The sequence below is a fragment of the Bactrocera tryoni genome, chromosome 1 (genome assembly GCF_016617805.1).
Source record: "Bactrocera tryoni isolate S06 chromosome 1, CSIRO_BtryS06_freeze2, whole genome shotgun sequence".
Lineage (NCBI taxonomy): Eukaryota > Metazoa > Arthropoda > Insecta > Diptera > Tephritidae > Bactrocera > Bactrocera tryoni.
The window spans coordinates 40,786,088-40,805,747 of record NC_052499.1 but is presented as its reverse complement, the minus strand read 5'-3'; the positions used below and the strand labels follow the sequence as shown (position 1 = coordinate 40,805,747).

Genomic DNA, 19,660 nt, shown 5'->3' with positions numbered 1-19,660 from the left:
ACACATTTTCCTGTTGCGAATGATTCGTGGGACCATCAGGCCACTCGGCGTAGCATACAATTCGGGTACCATCCTTTAGTTCGACTTCGCCGGTTGTAAAGAAGAACAACATGGGGCATGAAATCGCAATTGAGGCTATCCAAATGAAGGCGGCAATGCCCAGATTGCACCGCTTACTCATGCGTGGTTTCAACGGCTTCATAATGGCAACATACCTGAAAGCAGGTGAACGTTAGAGGATACGAGAAAGGGAGTCATAGCTAGTTAAAGTGAGGGCTTTTAGTGGCAAATTGTTTGCGCACCGTGGGTTTACCTTGCATGTTTATATGTATATGTGTTCAAAGGTGAAATATTTAATATTATTTACGTCAGACTTTGGCGTTATTGCTGCAGTCCTTCACTGTGGTTTATCAACTCACCTGTCGATGGATATCGCCATTAGTGTAAACACCGAGGCGCTTATGCTTAGCGTTGCTATAAATTGCGATATTTTGCAATATAGTTCACCGAAAGGCCAATCGTTGTCCAGCATGTAAATATAATTGAAAGTCACATTGAGACTGGATACCATGGCATCCGCAATGGAAAGATTCACTGTGGAGAGAGTGTGAAAGAGCAACGGATTATTGAGTTAATTGGAGTGCCTCAAAAGAGGATCGTCATTAAGGAATTTTCGAGTAATTCGTCAGAGAGCGTCAACCAATATTTCGGTGCACTTTGCGGCGTAACTTTTTTGTAAATAATATTATGGCGATGAGCAACCACATATAGCATATACATAAGTACATTTTCGATTACACGTAAGTTTTTATATCTATTTACATTTATCTAACTCTCGCGTGTTTGACGGTGTTTCCGTTCGCATTTTTACAACGCTCTATATAGCTGTTGGCATTCTATTGCACACACGCGAGAGAGGATTATCAATTTTTGCGATGGATAAATTTACATGACTACACACCTTCAAACTCAATTGACGGTGATTTCTGCACACAAAATGTACGTGGTAGTGAAAAATTCTCGCAAATTTTACACTAAAAGCGCGGTAAAAATGCAAAAGACATGCAATTGCAGACAAATGGCTTTCAAAGGTTAAGTGCTAAAATTTAAATGTTTCGAAAGTTTTTAATGTTTTTAATTTTTATGCTAAAGTCTGATTTATTTCAATTGAAACAAGTGAAATTGGATCCTAACCATACCAAGCTGCAATATAGATTTGTATTCGAGAGTACTTGTACCGTAAGTCCGATAATTCTCTAAGCAAAAATGAAAGAAAAGTCCTGCCATTGCCCATTTTTAGATGAAACTTCATATCTCAGAAATCACTAAATAGCCGAGATATCTCTCTTTATACCTTTCCCCAACGAATGCGTGGATCTATGTTCCTTCCGGTTGACACTGTATCTCTGAATAAGAGCTATGTACGTGCTATACTTCGTCTTGGCATGAATTCCGTTCAAAATTTAGAGTTCATGCTGCGAGTTGGAATTCGTAGAAAAAGTGTCGTTATTATACTCTCGCAACAAAGTTGCTAAGGAGAGTATTATAGTTTTGTTCACATAACGGTTGTTTGTAAGTCCTAAAACTAAAAGAGTCAGATATAGGGTTATATATACCAAAGTAATCAGGGTGACGAGTAGAGTTGAAATCCGGATGTCTGTCTGTCCGTCCGTCCGTCTGTCCGTCCGTCCGTGCAAGCTGTAACTTGAGCAAAAATTGAGATATCGTGATGAAACTTGGTGCACGTATTTATTGGCTCCATAAGAAGGCTAAGTTCGAAGATGGGCAAAATCAGCCAACTGCCACGCCCACAAAATGGCGGAAACCGAAAACCTATAAAGTGTCATAACTAAGCCATAAATAAAGTTATTAAAATGAAATTTGGCACAAACGATCACACTAGGGAGGGGCATGTTTGGACGTAATTTTTTGGAAAAGTGGGCGTGGCCCCGCCCCCTACTAAGTTTTTTGTACATATCTCGGAAACTACTATAGCTATATCAACCAAACTCTATAGAGTCGATTCCTTCAAGCATTTCAATATACAGTTTAAAAATGGAAGAAATCGGATAATAACCACGCCCACCTCCCATACAAAGGTTATGTTGAAAATCACTAAAAGTGCGTTAACCGACTAACAAAAAACGTTAGAAACACTAAATTTTACGGAAGAAATGACAGAAGGAAGCTGCACTCAAGCTTTTTTTAAAAGTTGAAAATGGGCGTTGCGTCGCCCACTTATGGACCAAAAACCATATCTCAGGAGACTACTAGGTCCGATTTCAATGAAATTCGGTATATAATATTTTCTTAACACCCTGATGACATGTATCGAAATATGGGTGAAATCGGTTCACTAACCACGCCTTCTTCCAATATAACGCTATTTTGAATTCCATCTCATGCCTTCTCTATATAATATATACATTAGAAACCAATGATGATAGCGGAATAAAACTTTACACAAATACGGTATTTGAAAAATATGTAAATGCGAGAGTATAAAATGTTCGGTGACACCCGAACTTAGCCCTTCCTTACTTGTTTTTTATTATAATTTGTATTTAATGCCTACTCATATAAATAATCAGTTTAATGTTTGCTCTTGTGTATTAACAATGGAGAGGAGAGCTAAAGAAAATTGTTTTTAGATGATTGCATTGAATTGTGGAAGAAAGGCAAGTGAAATTCATAAGCTTCTCAAATACTTAAATTTTTGAGTATGTTTATTTACCGGGCTATTGATAATTTTCCTAAACGTCGGAAGCTGATAACAGAAAGTGAAGTGGTCATTCTTGCATGGTTCGAACTAAATTCGCCTCAGAAAACAGAAACTTATGAGGATGATCTCCACATGGAAGCCTACCGTTGGTTAACTTGTCATCTAAACAAACAAAGACGAAAAAAATGTTATTTAAAGCGCAAAACGTGGTCACAACCCAACGGCTGTACTAGTTTCCTGTAAAGGCGTTACATCACTTCATTTCTGTGAAAAAGACCACAGTTTTAGGCAAAAGTAGTAGTGGTCGTAAGGCAGCATTACTCTCTTTGATGGAGAGCATTGGTTTCATAGCTGCAGATGATTGACCGACTGGATGTCCAGATTTGAATCTATTGAACTACAGTTTGTAGTCAGAGTTGAAAAAAGGGACCTGTCGAATACTCCACAGAATTTTTCGTCGTCAATACCAATAGCAACTGTGCTATAGACCAATGGCCGAATCATTTGGGGGCTTGTGTGAAGGAAAAAGATGACCATTTCGAATAAAATTTTCATTATTTGAAAATATATTATATTTTAATCTTTATAACGGCCTGAGCTTGTAACAGAACTTATGGTAGGACTAAGAATATGTGTAGAAGTGTCGACTTATCTAATGGAAAGCGTGTAAATATTCGCTGGAAATGAAACTTTTTTACGCACTTGAGAAACACAGTCTCTAGTGAAGCATATTTTGCCGGCAGAATTATACCATCTTTCGTTTAACACGAAGCCAAGCAGATGCGAATTACTTGCGGGATTTAGGTTTTGCTTCTTCGGTTCGACGGATAGCGTAATAATGAAGTGCACGTGTACTTAAGTTTTGTTATACATACAACAATATTAAAGAATGAAAGATAAATTTACGAAGCCCGTTAAAGTTTTACACTCGTTTGAAAAGTGCTTTACTGCATTGCCTGCAGCTGAAATGGTACCAAGTACCTGCGTAATGAAAGTAAATTGGCGATCGATTTCAAATCAGTTTGAGAATGAATTTACGGTTTATGCTACAAGCCTTTACGAAATTCATACATACGTCCTTATGGATATTTCTTATATAAGTAAGCATATAATATATGTATATTCATACATAAACTCAAAATCAGATAAAAATTCATTTTCGCATATGTTATATTGTTATGTCAATTGTTATGGAATTTTTTATTTGTATTAATTATTTATATCTACCTGAACTCACCTATGAAATAATTAGTAACGGTTCGCATTCTTTTCGTCGTCATAACAACCCAAACGACAATTAAATTTCCGCCTGTAGCCACCAAAACCATACCACCGAATAAAATAGACCACAGCACTTGGCGCCACCATGGTAGGATGAATGATATGTCCTCGTCGCTGCAATAGAGAGAAGGCAAAATCGAGCTGGTTAGAAGAAAAATTGAAGATTGGCGAATAAAAAATTAACAATTAGACGTTGGCATATTAAAATTAACCATATTCCATTTGCTCCAGAATAACATACAGTTATACATTGCTTCCGCCGTTTTTTTTTTTGCAAATTTAAAGCTTTATTGTATAAAAACGGTCCAAAAGTGTTTTCCCTTATTCGTTCAAAAAGCAATGCTTAATTAACACACGAAATACTTTATGATCAATTTTTTTGTAAACTAACACAAGTTGCTTTACTAAAATTCTATATTTTTTAATACCTGATAGAAATTATATAGATGGTAGTAGTAGAGTAATAGTATTATCAGCAAAATTTCCCGCAAATGTCGAGAATTCGGCCCAAAAAGTGACATTTTCAGTTGAGAATAAGTTTGGGCTGCAAACAGATCTCTACAAATATTTTGTTGGGTTAATGTTGACGCAAATGTCCAAGATCGATATAAAACGATTTAATCGACCAGTGCTTGACCCTAGAGACATCTATTGGAAAACGGCGGAAGCAAAGTTGTAGAAGTACGGTACAGATGCATAAGAATGTCGCTGTAAAACTCCTGCAACTTCTGGCGATGTGCTATAGATCTTTGTATGGCTTGACGTTGTTCTGGTTGAACACAATTCCTCTTCTATTAGTTAAAGCTGGCCGCTTCTTGACGATTTCTGTCTTTGGATGGTAAAATTGTTTTAATTAAGAGTTTAGTAGTAGAGAAGCAAGTTATAATCAAAATCTTACTCGCGCGGTAGTCTCGTACTCGCGCTCTCACAGCAATATTGCCACCAGTTATAAACTAAACGGTCACAACCAGAAGTTCTCGACATTAAAGACCTGAGCATCATCATAGGCAACAAACTCACTTACTCGAGGCATATAGACAAGATCACACTCCAGACTTTCAAGGTTCTTGGATTAATCCCGAGAACAGGCAAAGAGTTTCGCAACCCCTACACCTTGATCATCGCCAACTGGATCTACCCATACTTGAGTACGGCACTGTCGTCTGGTCTCCTCACACTTATGTCTCAATCAACAGATTGGAGAAGGTCCACAATAAATTCTGTAAGTCTCTATTCTTTCATACAACCTTGAGGTCGCAGGTACTCTCCACTGATGATATTCGTTCACGCTATAAAATCAACAGCCTAGCTACACGTCGTCAAGTCGCTGACCTAGTCAATTACTTTATGGTTGCTAACAACCTAATTCTCTGGGGCATTCTTGGTAGTTTTGAGTTTGCTCCTACGGCATTCTCGCTGAGACAATCACGGAAACTTAAAACAACAAAGACACAGAAAAACTTCTTCTTCTTCCACGGACCTCACAACAGGATCGCTAACCATGTAAGTTCACTTCATCAGAACATCGATATGTATGGAGGCTCCCTCAGTTCATTCATCAATAATATAAAGGACAAACTCCTTCCATACCATTAATTTGATCACTGTAATACAATTGCCCTTATTATTATATTTTTTCTCTTTTTTCTTTTTCTTATAAAATTAACTGTTGTATATTGCCGATTGGCGTTAATTTGTTAAATAAATAAATAAATATATAAATAAATAATATATGATTCTCGGTCAATCCCATCAAACGCGTAGCAAAACCTTTCTGACTGCCAGTCGTGGCTGGGCCATTTTTAGATTGAATTTCGGTTCATTCAGTTTATTTTTGTTAACTCGTGTGGCACCCATACAACGGGTACGTTTTTGTATCTAGCTGTACCTTAATACTTCCAGAAAGTTTTCTGTGCAATGTTAAGTTCCTGTGCAATCGAAACTGTGCTTTCATGACGGTCAGACTTGTTGATTTCTATTAATTTACCAATATTTCCGACAGTTAGCCTTTCAATGTGCCGTATCTTTGACACCAATATGAAACAGAAACTTCGCATATTTGACTGTGGCAGTATCAGTACCTTAAACAGTACATATATACATTTCTCAGCCTCTTGATTTGCGCTTTCGCCTTTCTCGAAAACAATTTGTAAAACTTGCCGCATCTCTTTTTCCTGCTGCCAATCTTTCACGCTCAATCAGAATTGTGTTAAGTAATCACAAAACTGTTTGATATTTTTTTGTTTTACTAACACTAAATGTGACCTGTAATGAACACCCTGTGTTTATGCATACTTATTATTGTTACGTTAACAACGATCCCTGACCTTCAATCTCCATAGCCAGGGATTGTCACATACCTATGAAAATATACAAATTAATAGTAGCCATGTGACCGTATCATGGACAAAATACATTAAATTTGAGAACCAAAAAATGAAAAATATTTATTCAGTACCTACAGATTAAGAACACACTGTGTTTGTTTCATTGTTATTGTTACGTATACGCCGTGGCTATTCATGAATAATTAAATCTATACAAATTAGATATACCTACATACATATGTGCTTAGAAATGTATGCAAGTTGAATGTACCTCGTAAGTTTTTGTGAAATTATCTGAATAATAAATTAAAATGAGCTTTGAGAAACGGAACATTTTAGTTTCTATGCATATCTCAAAAGAAAAAAACCATCAAAATCGATCTGCATTTTTTGTTTTGAGTTTTTGCTAATAATGCACAATCAATGAATATATTTTCATCATCTTTTTTTGTATCGAATGTAAAATTATCTCATACATTACTCCGTGAGAATTTAATATTCAAAAGGAAAGATATTCCTAAGCAACTCAAAAGCTATTACGTTTGTAAATTCCATGAAATTGTTTCGCTATTTGAGTATAAGAAAAACAAAGCAATCACAAAAATGAAAACACAAAAATGCAAAAATATTGGTGAAAATGTCTAGGAAAACATATGGCGTACCGTAAACCAGACAGTCTGGCAGACACGCAACGTGTAAAAATAATTGCACCGTTGTGATTTAATGGCAATTAATATTTCTCTTCGAAATCGATTAAATGATTTTTTGCGTGTGAAAGCGGAAGATACGTCATTTGAAGCGCTATCAATTATGTGAAAATAAATTTGTTTTATAAATTATAGCTAAATGTGGAATGATATAATAAAAAGGTTCTAACTAATAGGGTTTTGGGTGCTAATTAGTAAAATCGATTTAGTGAAGATCTTGATGGGCGGCGATAACTCTCGATCGAAAAAATTATTGACTTTTAAATGATTTTTATACCCTGAACAGGGTGTATTAAGTTTGCCAAGTTTGTAACACCCAGAAGGAAGCGTCGGAGACCCTATAAAGTATATATATAAATGATCAGTATGTTGACTCGATTTAGTCATGTCCGTCTGTCTCCCTGACCGTCTGTCTGGCCATCTGTGTATACACGAAATAGTCCCTCAGTTTTTAAGATATCGTTTTGAAATTTTGTAAACGTCATTTTCTCTCCAAGAAGCTGCTCATTTGTCGAAACTGCCGATATCGGACCAAAATAACATATAGCTGCCATACAAAATGACCGATCGGAATCAAGTTCTTGTATGGAAAACTTTCACTTTTGACGAGATATCTTCACAAAAGTTGACACAGGTTTTTTTCTAAGATAATAATGTAATATACGAAGAAATTGTTTAGATCGGCTTACTATAGCATATAGCAGCCATACAAACTGAACTATCGGAATCTAGTGCTGGTATGGAAAACTTTTGAATTTGACAAGATATATTCACGAAATTTGGTATGGATTATTTTCTAAGGCAACAATTTAATCTTCAAAGAAATTATTCAGATCGGTTAACTATAGCATATAGCTGCCATACAAAGTGAATGATCAGAATCAAACGCTTGCATACATACACATCTACAGAAATTTGGTAGGAGTTATTGTTTATAGAAATAATGTAGTAATATCGGAAGAAATTGTTCAGATCTGCTCACTATAGCATATAGCCGAACGATCGGAATCTAGTGCTTGTATGGAAAACTTTCGCACTTGACGTGGTATCTTCACGAAATTTGACATGGGTTACTGCTTAAGGTAATAATATAATCTCCGAAAAATTTGTTCAGATCGGATTACCATAGCATATAGCTTCCATACAAACTGAACACAAAGTTACTAAAAGAAATGCACCTGTGAATGGTATATTAGCTTCGGTGCAGCCGACGTTAACGTTTTTTCTTTTTTTCTTAAATTTTAGGAAAAGTGGATACTTTTCGGTGTAAAATGTAGAAGAAATACATCTTTTCGGTTTCTAAATTCAACATATACATCTTTGGTATTATCATAACTGAAATGAAAGTATGTATTGCCATAATAATGCGCCAAACCCGTGCACAAACGACGATCAATCATACTCGAATACTTTCTAAATATAAAATAATTGTGGCGAAAAATGTGGCGTACAACCATAATTACTATATTTGCAGGAATAGGGCTTGCCATTCGGTTTTGTGCGTCAAAACGAAGCTTTAGTAAATAAACACACCCAAATTTGTATTCACGGTTTTCAACAATATTTTTAATATTATTGGTACTAGTGTTTATCTTCACCACCCTCACTCCTGCAGCAAAGTGTTTTGCATTTTAGTGCCTCTGTCATTCTGTTTACGGTACTGTCGTTTACAGTAAATATCGAACACCAATTATTTTGTTTACCCTTCGTAAACTTTCATATTTCAAAGTGTTTATTTCGAAATTTCAAAATATTTATTATACTCTTGCAACATATTGCTACAGAGTAACTTAAGTAGACGAATGCTTTTTTCTCATCAGCAAATACAAATTGTAATAGTAAATATAAAATTCAGCATATGTTTGTTTGTAGAACTTTTTCGAGGCTTTTATGTATAAATATTAGTAATTACTCTACAAAACTAAAGCGAAAGGTTTGAAAAAATTATACACTTGACCCAGATGCTCTCCAACTTCTTTTACCTATCTAAAAATACGTTGTTCGCAGGCCTTTCAGCTAAATCACCATGATAGTGATGACCTTCCTATTTGCCTCTAGTTTCTGACCTGCGAGTGGCTTTTTATACTCTTGCAACCTATTGCTACAAAGTATTTATACTAGTTTAGTTCACCTAACGGTTGTTTGTATCCGTTAAATATATAATTGTATAATCGAGTTAAATATAGGGTTATATATACACTCGGAGAAAAAAACCACGCTGTCGAAAATTTTCCAATATTAAATTTTTAAACTGTCGCTATTCGTACACTATTTGTCTTGTTTTACTATTTTGTTATGTAACTACATTCATTTACTGTTATTTCTGAAACCGTCAGAGTTCTTTACTTGTGGTATTTTCTTTTGAGTCAGTTGTAAAAATAAGCAAAGTTGAACATGGTGTTGTCAATATAGAAGAAAGCAGAAATCATAGCTTCATATAAAAATAAATTATCCAAACGCCAAATAGCTCGTTAATTAACATAAGTGATTGAAGGGTACGCAATATTAATAAAAATTAAACAATTTTAAGTCTTTAAATCGGAAAAGGGAAAGCTGTGTTTTAAGCACCGTAAAGGATTCGCCCTATTTAATGATGTGTGAGGCTATAAACAAGTTTGGTGCTAGGCAGCTTATTAATCTTAAAGGATCTGTGTACTGCGAAAAATACATTGCAGTTGTGAAAGAAGGCGTTTTGTCAACTATTGAACAGCTGTTCGAAGACACTCAAAAGGTTTATTTTTAGGAAGATTCAGCTCCTTGTTATAGAGCCAAAACGGTAATTAAAGCACACAAATATTGAAAAAGTATTTTTAATTATTCATTACAAACACTTCCAGGATACAAACCAAAAATATTTTTATGGGACTGATGCCCGGTTTCACAGTCCATACTTAAGTTGTGCCCAAATAAAATCTTCGCTAAGCATTGTTGCAGACTGAGTAGTCGTTTGCGTTTCACAGTTAATGTGTAATTTCCATACAATTTTGTTATGATATATGGCAACGATATGAAAAACATATGTTTTACAAATGTCATCCATACAAATATGTTTGAAATATTTAAATTATAACAGACGATACATAAATTTGCGAGGAAAGTTATATTGAAAATGGATGAAAACCACAAAAGAACACCGAATTTCACCGCTAGCGAATGGGAGCCCCTATTGGAAACGGTGGAAATCCCGAACCGATTCCATATTTTTTTACAAAAAATAATTTTTTATTTCTTATTATTCTTCTTTTGACAAATAACTGAAAATTCAAAACAATTCAAAACAAAAATCAGCTGTTACTTAAGAGGCGAGTTTGCTTTAGAGGCTAAAAAAAATCGATTTTTTGAGAAGTTTTTTTTGGGAAGAAATGATATAATTGATTAAAGCGAAATTTTTGGGGTTTATAGTTACATGTTTCAACATCATTGATAAATTTTTTTGATACGAAATATTTGATATTCTGCCTTTGGGAAGCAATTGCCCGATGCATCTCGCATGTGCATTTGTCGGACGGCGGGCAGGATGCAAGTCGCAATTTCTGTCGGAAACCAAAAATTCAAAGAGATTCGTATTTTTTAACAATTTATCTCCTAGTTAAACTAAGAAAATTAAAAAAAAAATTGTAAAATTTTGCAATTTTTTTATAAATTGAAAAATAAATTGTTTTTGACAAAAAAAATTTTAACTTGACTTTTCTTAGTTTTTTTTTAGTTTAAATAGAAGATAATTTAATGCCAAAGATAATAAATTTTGCGCCAGTTCCATACGACGTTTAGTTTTTTCTATCCTGCCCGCCAATTAAGAATAATCGTAAAAATGAAAAACCGAGAAATTGCGCGTCAAAGTTTTCGCTTTCTGCCCAAGCGCTCATTTACATATCTGCTAGACGCTCGGTCACTATTTCCCTTCTAGCTTCGAAAATATTTCGAATTCCCATCTATAAGTTTAGGGACATATTCTTAGATTATTTCTAAAGAGATTTAAGCAAAAAACAAAAAAATCGATTTTGTGAAGCTTCTAAAGCAGGCTCCCCCCTTAAGCACTGCTTAAGTCCCCTATTTTCAGTACTTAGCATAACTTAAGTATGAACTGTAAAACAATTTTCTTGTTTTATCTTAAGCATAATTTAAGTATGTAAAGTGAAACCCGGCATAAGTCTCTTACGTGACGAGGAAACAGTCTACATAGATCTCAATCCAGTTAAGAACTGCTAGCATTATATGGGCAAAAGGATAAGTGAAAAGGGTCCACAAAGTCCAAAATAAATGGAAAAAATTATAGAGGCTGTTGTGAATGAAGAAATTAATAAAAATTATCTTCAACACATGTTTGAATCTATACCTAAACGAATAAATATTACCAACGAGATGGTATGAGAGGGCCGGGGTCAAAATTGGACATGAGCGTGGCACCTATCTCCTTAAGGTGAAATAACATGGGTATATCGGTACCCGCTCAACCTATTTTAATTAATTTCAGGAAATAATGTTCTTCTGTTGTAGTGGGAAAATGAGCAAAATCGGGCTCTAAGCACGCCCACTTCCCGTAAAACACAGTTTACATTTCACTTTCTAGAATACAAATCAACAAATAACGAGATAGCTCTTTGCACGAATAATACCTTTAGAGTAAGTGACCTTATGACCAAGAATTGTCCTAATCGAACCAAAACTGTTCAAGTCCCTAGGACCTAGGTGCTGAATATGTGGACCCATTGCTTATAGTTGACTTTTTACCGAAAATATCGGCCAATGTGTGAGATATAAACTGAAATTCAGATATAATCCTTTCCTGATAATAGTATGTTTGTGATCTACAAATGGGTTGCATCGGATCAATACTTTCAATAGCCCCTATATACCTACCATAAAGATTTTCGAACTTCCGGGTGACTTTATACTGCATATGTCGGTCAATATTTGAGTTATCTTAATTTAATTGATAGAGCGTGTTTTTCTTATAACGGTGCATATTTTTGCTTATATTATATATTTACCCCATTAACAAAACGGATGCACCCGAAGGTATTATCCCGGCTTTAACCCTTGGAAGTTGCAAGAGTATGAAATGTTCGGTTATACCTGAACGTTTTAGGTAATTACGCCTAGTTGTTGCAAATATATACAACCGGGTACACATATTACTGCACTACTGAATGTTGCTTCCACGAATTGCTTTACCGCTATTCTTTGCAGCGCAATTGCAACAGCTTGGTCTGCTGATAAAATGACGGTTAACATCTATAAGGTCATAACTTAAAATTAATCAGCAAGCGAAATTATTGCAGACTCTCTTAAAATTTATGCAACTCAGGTTTAATTACACGTCTATCATACTCATGTACACGCAGCTACGTTTATGCAGAGTTGTATGCTGTTATTATTTATTGAAATTAAGTTCATCTGCATATCAGAATATAAAGGTAATTTAAAGTTTAGACTTTTTGGCGATAAGAGTGTAATAAATATTGTCATAAGAGCTCTAGGCTTATATGCCCCACAGCTTTGAGCAAATGTTGCAATTAAGAGTAGCAGGGCGTGTTTAATGTGTCGCTACGGGAATCAAGACCAGCCACCTCGTCACCACATGTCACAAACAAGTCTGAGAACGAGAGTATAGTACACTTGAGCTAATTTTAACGTGCAGAAGCAGTAACATATGTATACATAGGTACCTTCGTGCAGCATGCGAGTGGTGTTTCAAAAAGAAATATGTTTGCATTTTACTTCACTTCAGCACCCCTTGTTTTATGTAATGCTTTAAACGCAGTTTTACCTTAAATTTCACTTTAACACCAGCAATTTCTAATTTTCTTACTGCAGAATTGTGCTAAAAATTTGCATTGTTCCATCATTGACAATTCTTGACTAGCATTGAAAATTGAATTGGTGACAGAAGTTGCATGAAAGACAAAATAGGCAATAATAGCATTTATTTTTGAATAATTCAGAGCTACTACTAATTTCTCGAAGCTGCAATCAAACATTCCTATTCAGCTGTCATTTTGGTTTTCTGCTTATGCTTCTTTAGCCGTCAAGCAATTTGCATATGCAATTTGATTTGCCATACTTTTAAAAACATTGCGGAGACCGAACAGATGAGCACAGTGTAAGACGAGGTGAAGCACCTTAAATATCTGGTACTTTAACAATTAAACTATATTTGTCTGGTTGGTTGATGTAACCGTGAATACAAGGCTTAACAAAGGAGCCACTTAGAAAATGTAATAGCTGTTATACGGACAAGTGGACCTTTAGACGAGTAATTATTATCGCTACTGGAGATTGCTTCATTATCCCCGTCCTGCTTTATGGTGCGGAGGCATGGACAATGACATCATCTGATGAGTCGATGTTAGGAGTGTTCGAGAGAATGGTTTTGCGTTGGAGAGATCAGGTGGAAAATGTCCTGGATGTACTTCGTACCTTCAATTGGCGCCAAATAGTGAAAATAAGAAACAACTGGCGCGCTGATGTTAACTCGGATATAACCGGTCGGTGTCTACGTCAGTAAAGAACAAGAAGAAGAAGAAGAAAAAGAAGAAGAAGAGGTTCCGCTGAAGACATTGTCAACCGCATAAACAAAGCGCTTTTAAACACCAAACTTAGTATTTTTAATTCTCGGCGTAAAAACAGTTTTCTTATCCGGTGCGATTTTCTTGTATGGTCTTTTTCAAACTCGTGTTTACGATTAATTTTATCTGTTGGTGGATCTTACTATACTCTACTACTGAAAAAACAACGAAATATCTATCGCAATTGTAGACGGCCGAAAACTTCTTTGCGACGTATAGTCGATGCCGACTTGAAAGACTCTCTTACTGTGTGACATGTGTAATTTATCCTAAATAATCAGAGAAGTTTCAACACTTTTATTATGGTCCTACGCTCTAACCACAATTGAAGGAATATGTATGGAAAATAATTAAATGGTTAATAAAACGTTTTTAAAGTTGAGGAAGAAGCAAACTGAAACCTCGGAAAATCACTTAAAATGGAATGATGGATTGTATCTATGACAAAGTTTTAGCTGACAAATTCAAATTGATGCAAGATCTTTAGATCTTTCGTTTTAGGTACAATAATATGTTTTTTTTTGTATTTGGAAGCCCTTTACGGTACTTATATTTTCATACTCTGCGTGATAAAAACTTCAAATATCATCTATTAACAAAAGAGTTAGAGTAATGAAACTTTTGGTTACAATCTGATCATGAATAATTCAACGGTTAAAAATTCTAATTTTGTCTATGATTTTCGAAACTGAAATAATTATAACCTGATTTTGGTGTATTTTCTACTTACACCATTGTATCGTTAATTCCACTGTAAATATTCATACTACAGTTATTTATGCCATAGAGTAGCAGTGATTGATTGCACCAATCAATGGCCGATGTTGTACCGATAAGTTGGGAATAATTATCTTGTAGGTTTTCCGCCAAACCGCCGAAAGCAGCTCGACTAGTTTCACTAGCGATGATGACGTCTAACTCTCCTCTACCGCCCCCACCACCACTGCTCCCGAATTCATTAGAAGTGTCGACCTTGTAGGGCTCTATGCTCTCAAAATCACTCACTGTCGTCGTTGGTGGCGTGTGTGAGTCAAGCATTTTAGTGCCGTAGAAATTCCCGCATATGTACGTATACGTGAATCCCTGTTTATTTGTTTAACATTTGGCTTTCTGCTTTTTAAGTGGGCGCGTGTATTATGATGAATTTTCCTTTTAGATTTTATTTTGTCGCCTTTCCGTTGGACATGATTTACACAATCACACTTTGCTTTGCTTTATATTTGTTGTTGTTGCGTTGTACCTTTCTGGTTTCTGGTGTATTTATGTCTTGGTATTAGCTATTTTTGTGTGCATCACCTTTTACCTCAACACACTCGCGCTCATACTTGTAAAATTTGTACGCGGCTTATGGAATTATTTAAAATCTTTTATGCTCTTTGGGCGTCTGTTGACTTTTAAGTTTTGCGCTGAAAGCATAAAATGAAAAGATTGCAAAGTTTAGCATGTGACAGGAATAATCTATTTATACATATATACAATATATACATAGATATCTATTATACATATTTTGTGGCTATAAAGCTGTACAGGTAATTTGTTCATTTCTTAACTAATTGCGTGTACTCTTGCAAGATGTTACCAAATCTTTTAGATTACCACCTTTTTCGCGCTTGTTTTTTAAAGCATGTGAAACACATATAATTAGTTAACACATCTTTGAAGTAGGTCCACCCTTTGGTCTAGACTACTAAAGCCAATAAAATTATTTACAATTATCTGGTGTTCAAGAGTTACGTCACCGAATGAGGGAGAGCTCCTTAAAGCAGCTATGGCCACTGGATTCGACTTCATGTCTACTGGCAAGCCGACTAGCTGCCTTTCCGACATAAGAAAATTACCTGATCTGAACGACTTTTTCAACACTTGACAAATATACAAGGCCTTCATTACCATGGAATATGGATTGGATTTAAAAGAAAAAGAGAAAACTACGCAAAAAATGGCAAATCACGCGATTTACTTAACATAAAACAGAACTAAACAATTTAGCTAAGCTTCTCAGCACCAAAATAAATAAATTAACAAATCAAAATATTTCTAATTCTATTGGAAAATTAACTCCAAACAAATATACAGAATATTCCCTTTGTAGCTGTAAAAAATATTAGGAAGCCAACATTCTTCATAAAGCCAAACGGATACAGGGCCAAAACCGACGTATAAAAAGCGGAAGTTTTTTCAAAGAAACTAACCTTTTGTGTTCCATGGTACTTTACCGCAGCTGGAAGCATCGCAATAACACCAGCAACAAATAAGTGAAAAATATCATTAAATATTTAGATTTAAACCAAAAAACGCTCTTGACTTCGACTTGGTGACTGCTGATGTACTATATTTAAGAGTCTAAAGCGAAAAGCATTAGCAAAGGTTAAATTGAAATAAATGCTTGCTTAAATCTCAGATACGTCCTATTGTCACGGAAGGTATCTGTAATTATAATGGTATTAAAACCTGGGAAAAGCGCATGTGAGGCCTCGTCCAATCTCACTGTTGCCTATTTTGTCCAAGCTACTTAAAAAGGGGTTTATGTCATTTTTTATTTAGATCTCAACATTCCACACTCGATCAAGTTCATCAAATAACAAGTAAGGAAGGGCTAAGTTCGGGTGTCACCGAACATTTTATACTCTCGCATGATAAAGTGATAATCGAGATTTCATTATCCGTCATTTACATATTTTTCAAATACCGTATTTGTGTAAAGTTTTATTCCGCTATCATCATTGGTTCCTAATGTATATATTATACAGAGAAGGCATCAGATGGAATTCAAAATAGCGTTATATTGCAAGAAGGCGTGGTTGTGAACCAATTTCACCCATATTTCGTACATGTCATCAGGGTGTTAAGAAAATATTATATACCGAATTTTATTGAAATCGGTCTAGTAGTTCCTGAGATATGGTTTTTTGTCCATAAGTGGGCGACGTCACGCCCGTTTTCAATTTATAAAAAAAGCCTGGAAATGCCTGAAGGAAACGACGCTATAGAGTTTGATTGGCATAGCTATAGTAGTTTCCGAGATATGTACAAAAAACTTAGTAGGTGGCGGGGTCACGCCCACTTTTCCAAAAAAATTACGTCCAAATATGCCCCTCTCTAATGCGAACCTTTGTGCCAAATTTCACTTTAATATCTTTATTTATGGCTTAGTTATGACACTTTATAGGTTTTCGGTTTTCGCCATTTTGTGGGCGTGGCAGTGTGCCGATTTTGCCCATCTTCGAACTTAACCTTCTTATGGAGCCAAGAAATACGTGTACCAAGTTTTATCATGATATCTCAATTTTTACTCAAGTTACAGCTTGCACGGACGGACGGACGGACAGACAGACATCCGGATTTCAACTCTACTCGTCACCCTGATCACTTTGGTGTATATAACTCTATATCTGACTCTTTTAGATTTAGGACTTACAAACAACCGTTATAATACTCTCCTTAGCAACCTTGTTGCGAGAGTATAAAAAGCATAATAGAAAATGCGATCGAAGTACGTTTGCACAGATGTTTTTCTTGACGTATCCCAGGCGTTCGATAGAGCATGGCACGATGGCTTACTTCATAAATTAAGACTTCTCTTTCCACAGTTAGTTGCCTAGTTGCCTTTTACCTGAGCAACTGTTACTTCAGAATATAGCAGGGACAATCATATACTACATTACAGCCAATAGAAGCAGGAGTACCCCAAGAAAGTGTCCTGGGACTATTCTTATACAGTTTGTTTACGAGCCACATGACTATGTCGCCAAACTGTCACATTTGCAGATGATACCTGCATCATTACGAACGGCAAAAATGAAGCGTAGAACAGAATGCAATCTTCAATCAATCACATTGTAGAATAGGTACAAAAAATGGTACATTACTTTAAATATAAACTACACTAACTAAAGTGCTACATACTATACATATGTATATCCCTTTACATATTTGGATAGATGTAATACCGTACTCCACCACGGCGAAATATCTTGGTATGACGCTGGATGCAAAGAAACTGGTAAGAAATCGCCCTTAACAACATTAAATATAATCCTAGTTTACAATCAAACGTTAAAACCGATTTGGACATACGGAATCCAACTATGGCGATGCGCTGATCCGTTATACATCGAAGCGGTGTAATGATTAAATGTCTCGTGGTACATGTGCAATTCAGATCTACATCGTCATCTTCACATAAATATGGTTCGGGAGTTATTCGCGAAACGGCATCGAAACATGCCGCAAGGTTTTGAATTCATGACAACTAGGAGAGACTAGAAGTAGCAAGCGCAGACTAAAACGAACCACGTTTCATGATCTTCTAAGAAAAAATTCAAATGCTATAATACTAGAGGACCCGTCCACGACCCATAGATAATACTACTACTACCATCTATATGATTTCTATTAAGTAGTTAGATTATAACTATTGGTTAATGAGATTTTGTATTTTTGTTAAGTAACTTGTGTTAGTTTACAAAAAAAAATGGATCATAAAGCATTTCGAGAGTTATTGAAGCATTGCTTTGTTGAATTTGGGAAATCAATCGTTGAAAAGAGATTTGCTGTCGGTGTGTGTGACAATGGAATTACGGCATTATCATTTCACACTAGAGTCCAATCGCCAGACATTTTAGTGCACATGTTGAATCGGTCTTCAAGCGTGGAAGGACGAAAAAGTCGGCTGGCAAGGTTATGACATCAGTCTTTTGGGATGCACGTGGTATAATATTCATCGACTGATTACTGAGCCAGTTACAAACCAATGCACTGTGTATCTGGTTAAAGTTCTATTCTACTATTCTAAATATTTAGCAATTGTAGGATCAGTTCAAACTCTATAAGTCACTCATAATTCCCGTCCTGCTATATGGTCCAGGCCGATGACAACAACTGATGAGTCGACGTTGTGAGCTTTCGAGAGCTTTCGACATTGACATAGTTCAGCAAATTAAAAGACAGCGGCTGCGCTGGCTAGGACATGTTGTCCTAATGGACGCAGACACTCCAGCTCTGAAAGTATTCGACGCAGTACCCGCCGAGGGAAGCAGAGGAAGACCTCTACTACGTTGGAAGGACCAAGTGGAGAAGGACCTGGCTTCGCTTGGACTATCCAATTGGCGCCAAGTAGTGAAAAGAAGAGACGACTGGCGCGCTGTTGTTAACAGTAAAGTAAGTAAAGAAGAAGAAGAAGGATCAGTTTGAAATAGTACGCATATATTTCATCGTTTCCGTTTAAATATTCCCCGCTAGAAAGCTTCGATAATAAACGTGTCCGATAGCTGCTAAATACAAAGTGCTATAGGGAGAACCACGGCCTCCGATGCGCTATTTACGGTACGCTCCCGTCGTCCCGGCCGGACGGTACCGCCGCACACACTACATCCCGCAATTTTTAAATATGTAATATCTTCGAATATATTCATTTAAATCAGATGCTGTAAAGGGCCATATAGATCTATATTAAATCAACAATGTATTTAAGGTATTTAACTGGTTAATGATTAATGCTGTATTGGTTAAAATCGCTTCGAAAATTAGCCATAATTTGTCGTAAAAAGTAAATGTCATTGTGTTTTCTGTAGAACTTTTCACATTGTACAATATTTAGTAGATTACATATTTTAATAAATCTCGTAGGGTTCAGGCCTGTGTTTGAAAAGTAAGCGGGAAAAAATTTAATTATTTACGACATCACATTAGAAAACTCAAAAATAACAGTATTTCTCCATTATTTAATGGATCTCTTTATACATATAAACCTTCCTCTTCAATCACTCCATCCATTAAAATGACGCATCAAAATCCATTGCATAGCTTTAAAGATTTAAGTTTAAGTTTTTGTTTAACTTTTTATTTGAGACAATTAAAAATGTTTAATTTTTCACTAGTTGAAATTTGAATGGTGTACTTTTCCCTCTTAGGTCATGAGATTCGCATTTTTAACAAAATCTATTAATGAAATTTGAAATGCAATATTGTTCAAAACTACGGTACAACCTCCGAATAAATTGTCCCGACAGTGATCTGACTGTGTCAAATAGCTATAATCTGACCGAGCAAAAT

The 19,660-nt window shown here is 35.7% G+C and overlaps 1 protein-coding gene across 4 annotated transcripts in view; it reads right to left on the bottom strand.

The window, feature by feature from the left end:
- The window catches only part of LOC120782196 (tachykinin-like peptides receptor 99D), a 56,719-nt gene that overhangs the window by 13,787 nt on the left and 23,272 nt on the right, over positions 1–19,660 (bottom strand). For 2 of the 4 annotated variants that reach the window (XM_040114340.1, XM_040114341.1), the window contains exons 2-5: positions 14,337–15,012; positions 3,960–4,117; positions 420–594; positions 3–215 (exon numbers count right to left, since the gene is read on the bottom strand). In XM_040114340.1, the coding sequence (XP_039970274.1) occupies positions 3–215; positions 420–594; positions 3,960–4,117; positions 14,337–14,644 (854 nt within the window). In that variant the 5' untranslated portion in view covers positions 14,645–15,012. Of the gene's footprint in view, positions 1–2; positions 216–419; positions 595–3,959; positions 4,118–14,336; positions 15,013–19,660 lie in introns of those variants that run through there. The other 2 variants (XM_040114342.1, XM_040114343.1) reach the window with 2 other exon arrangements.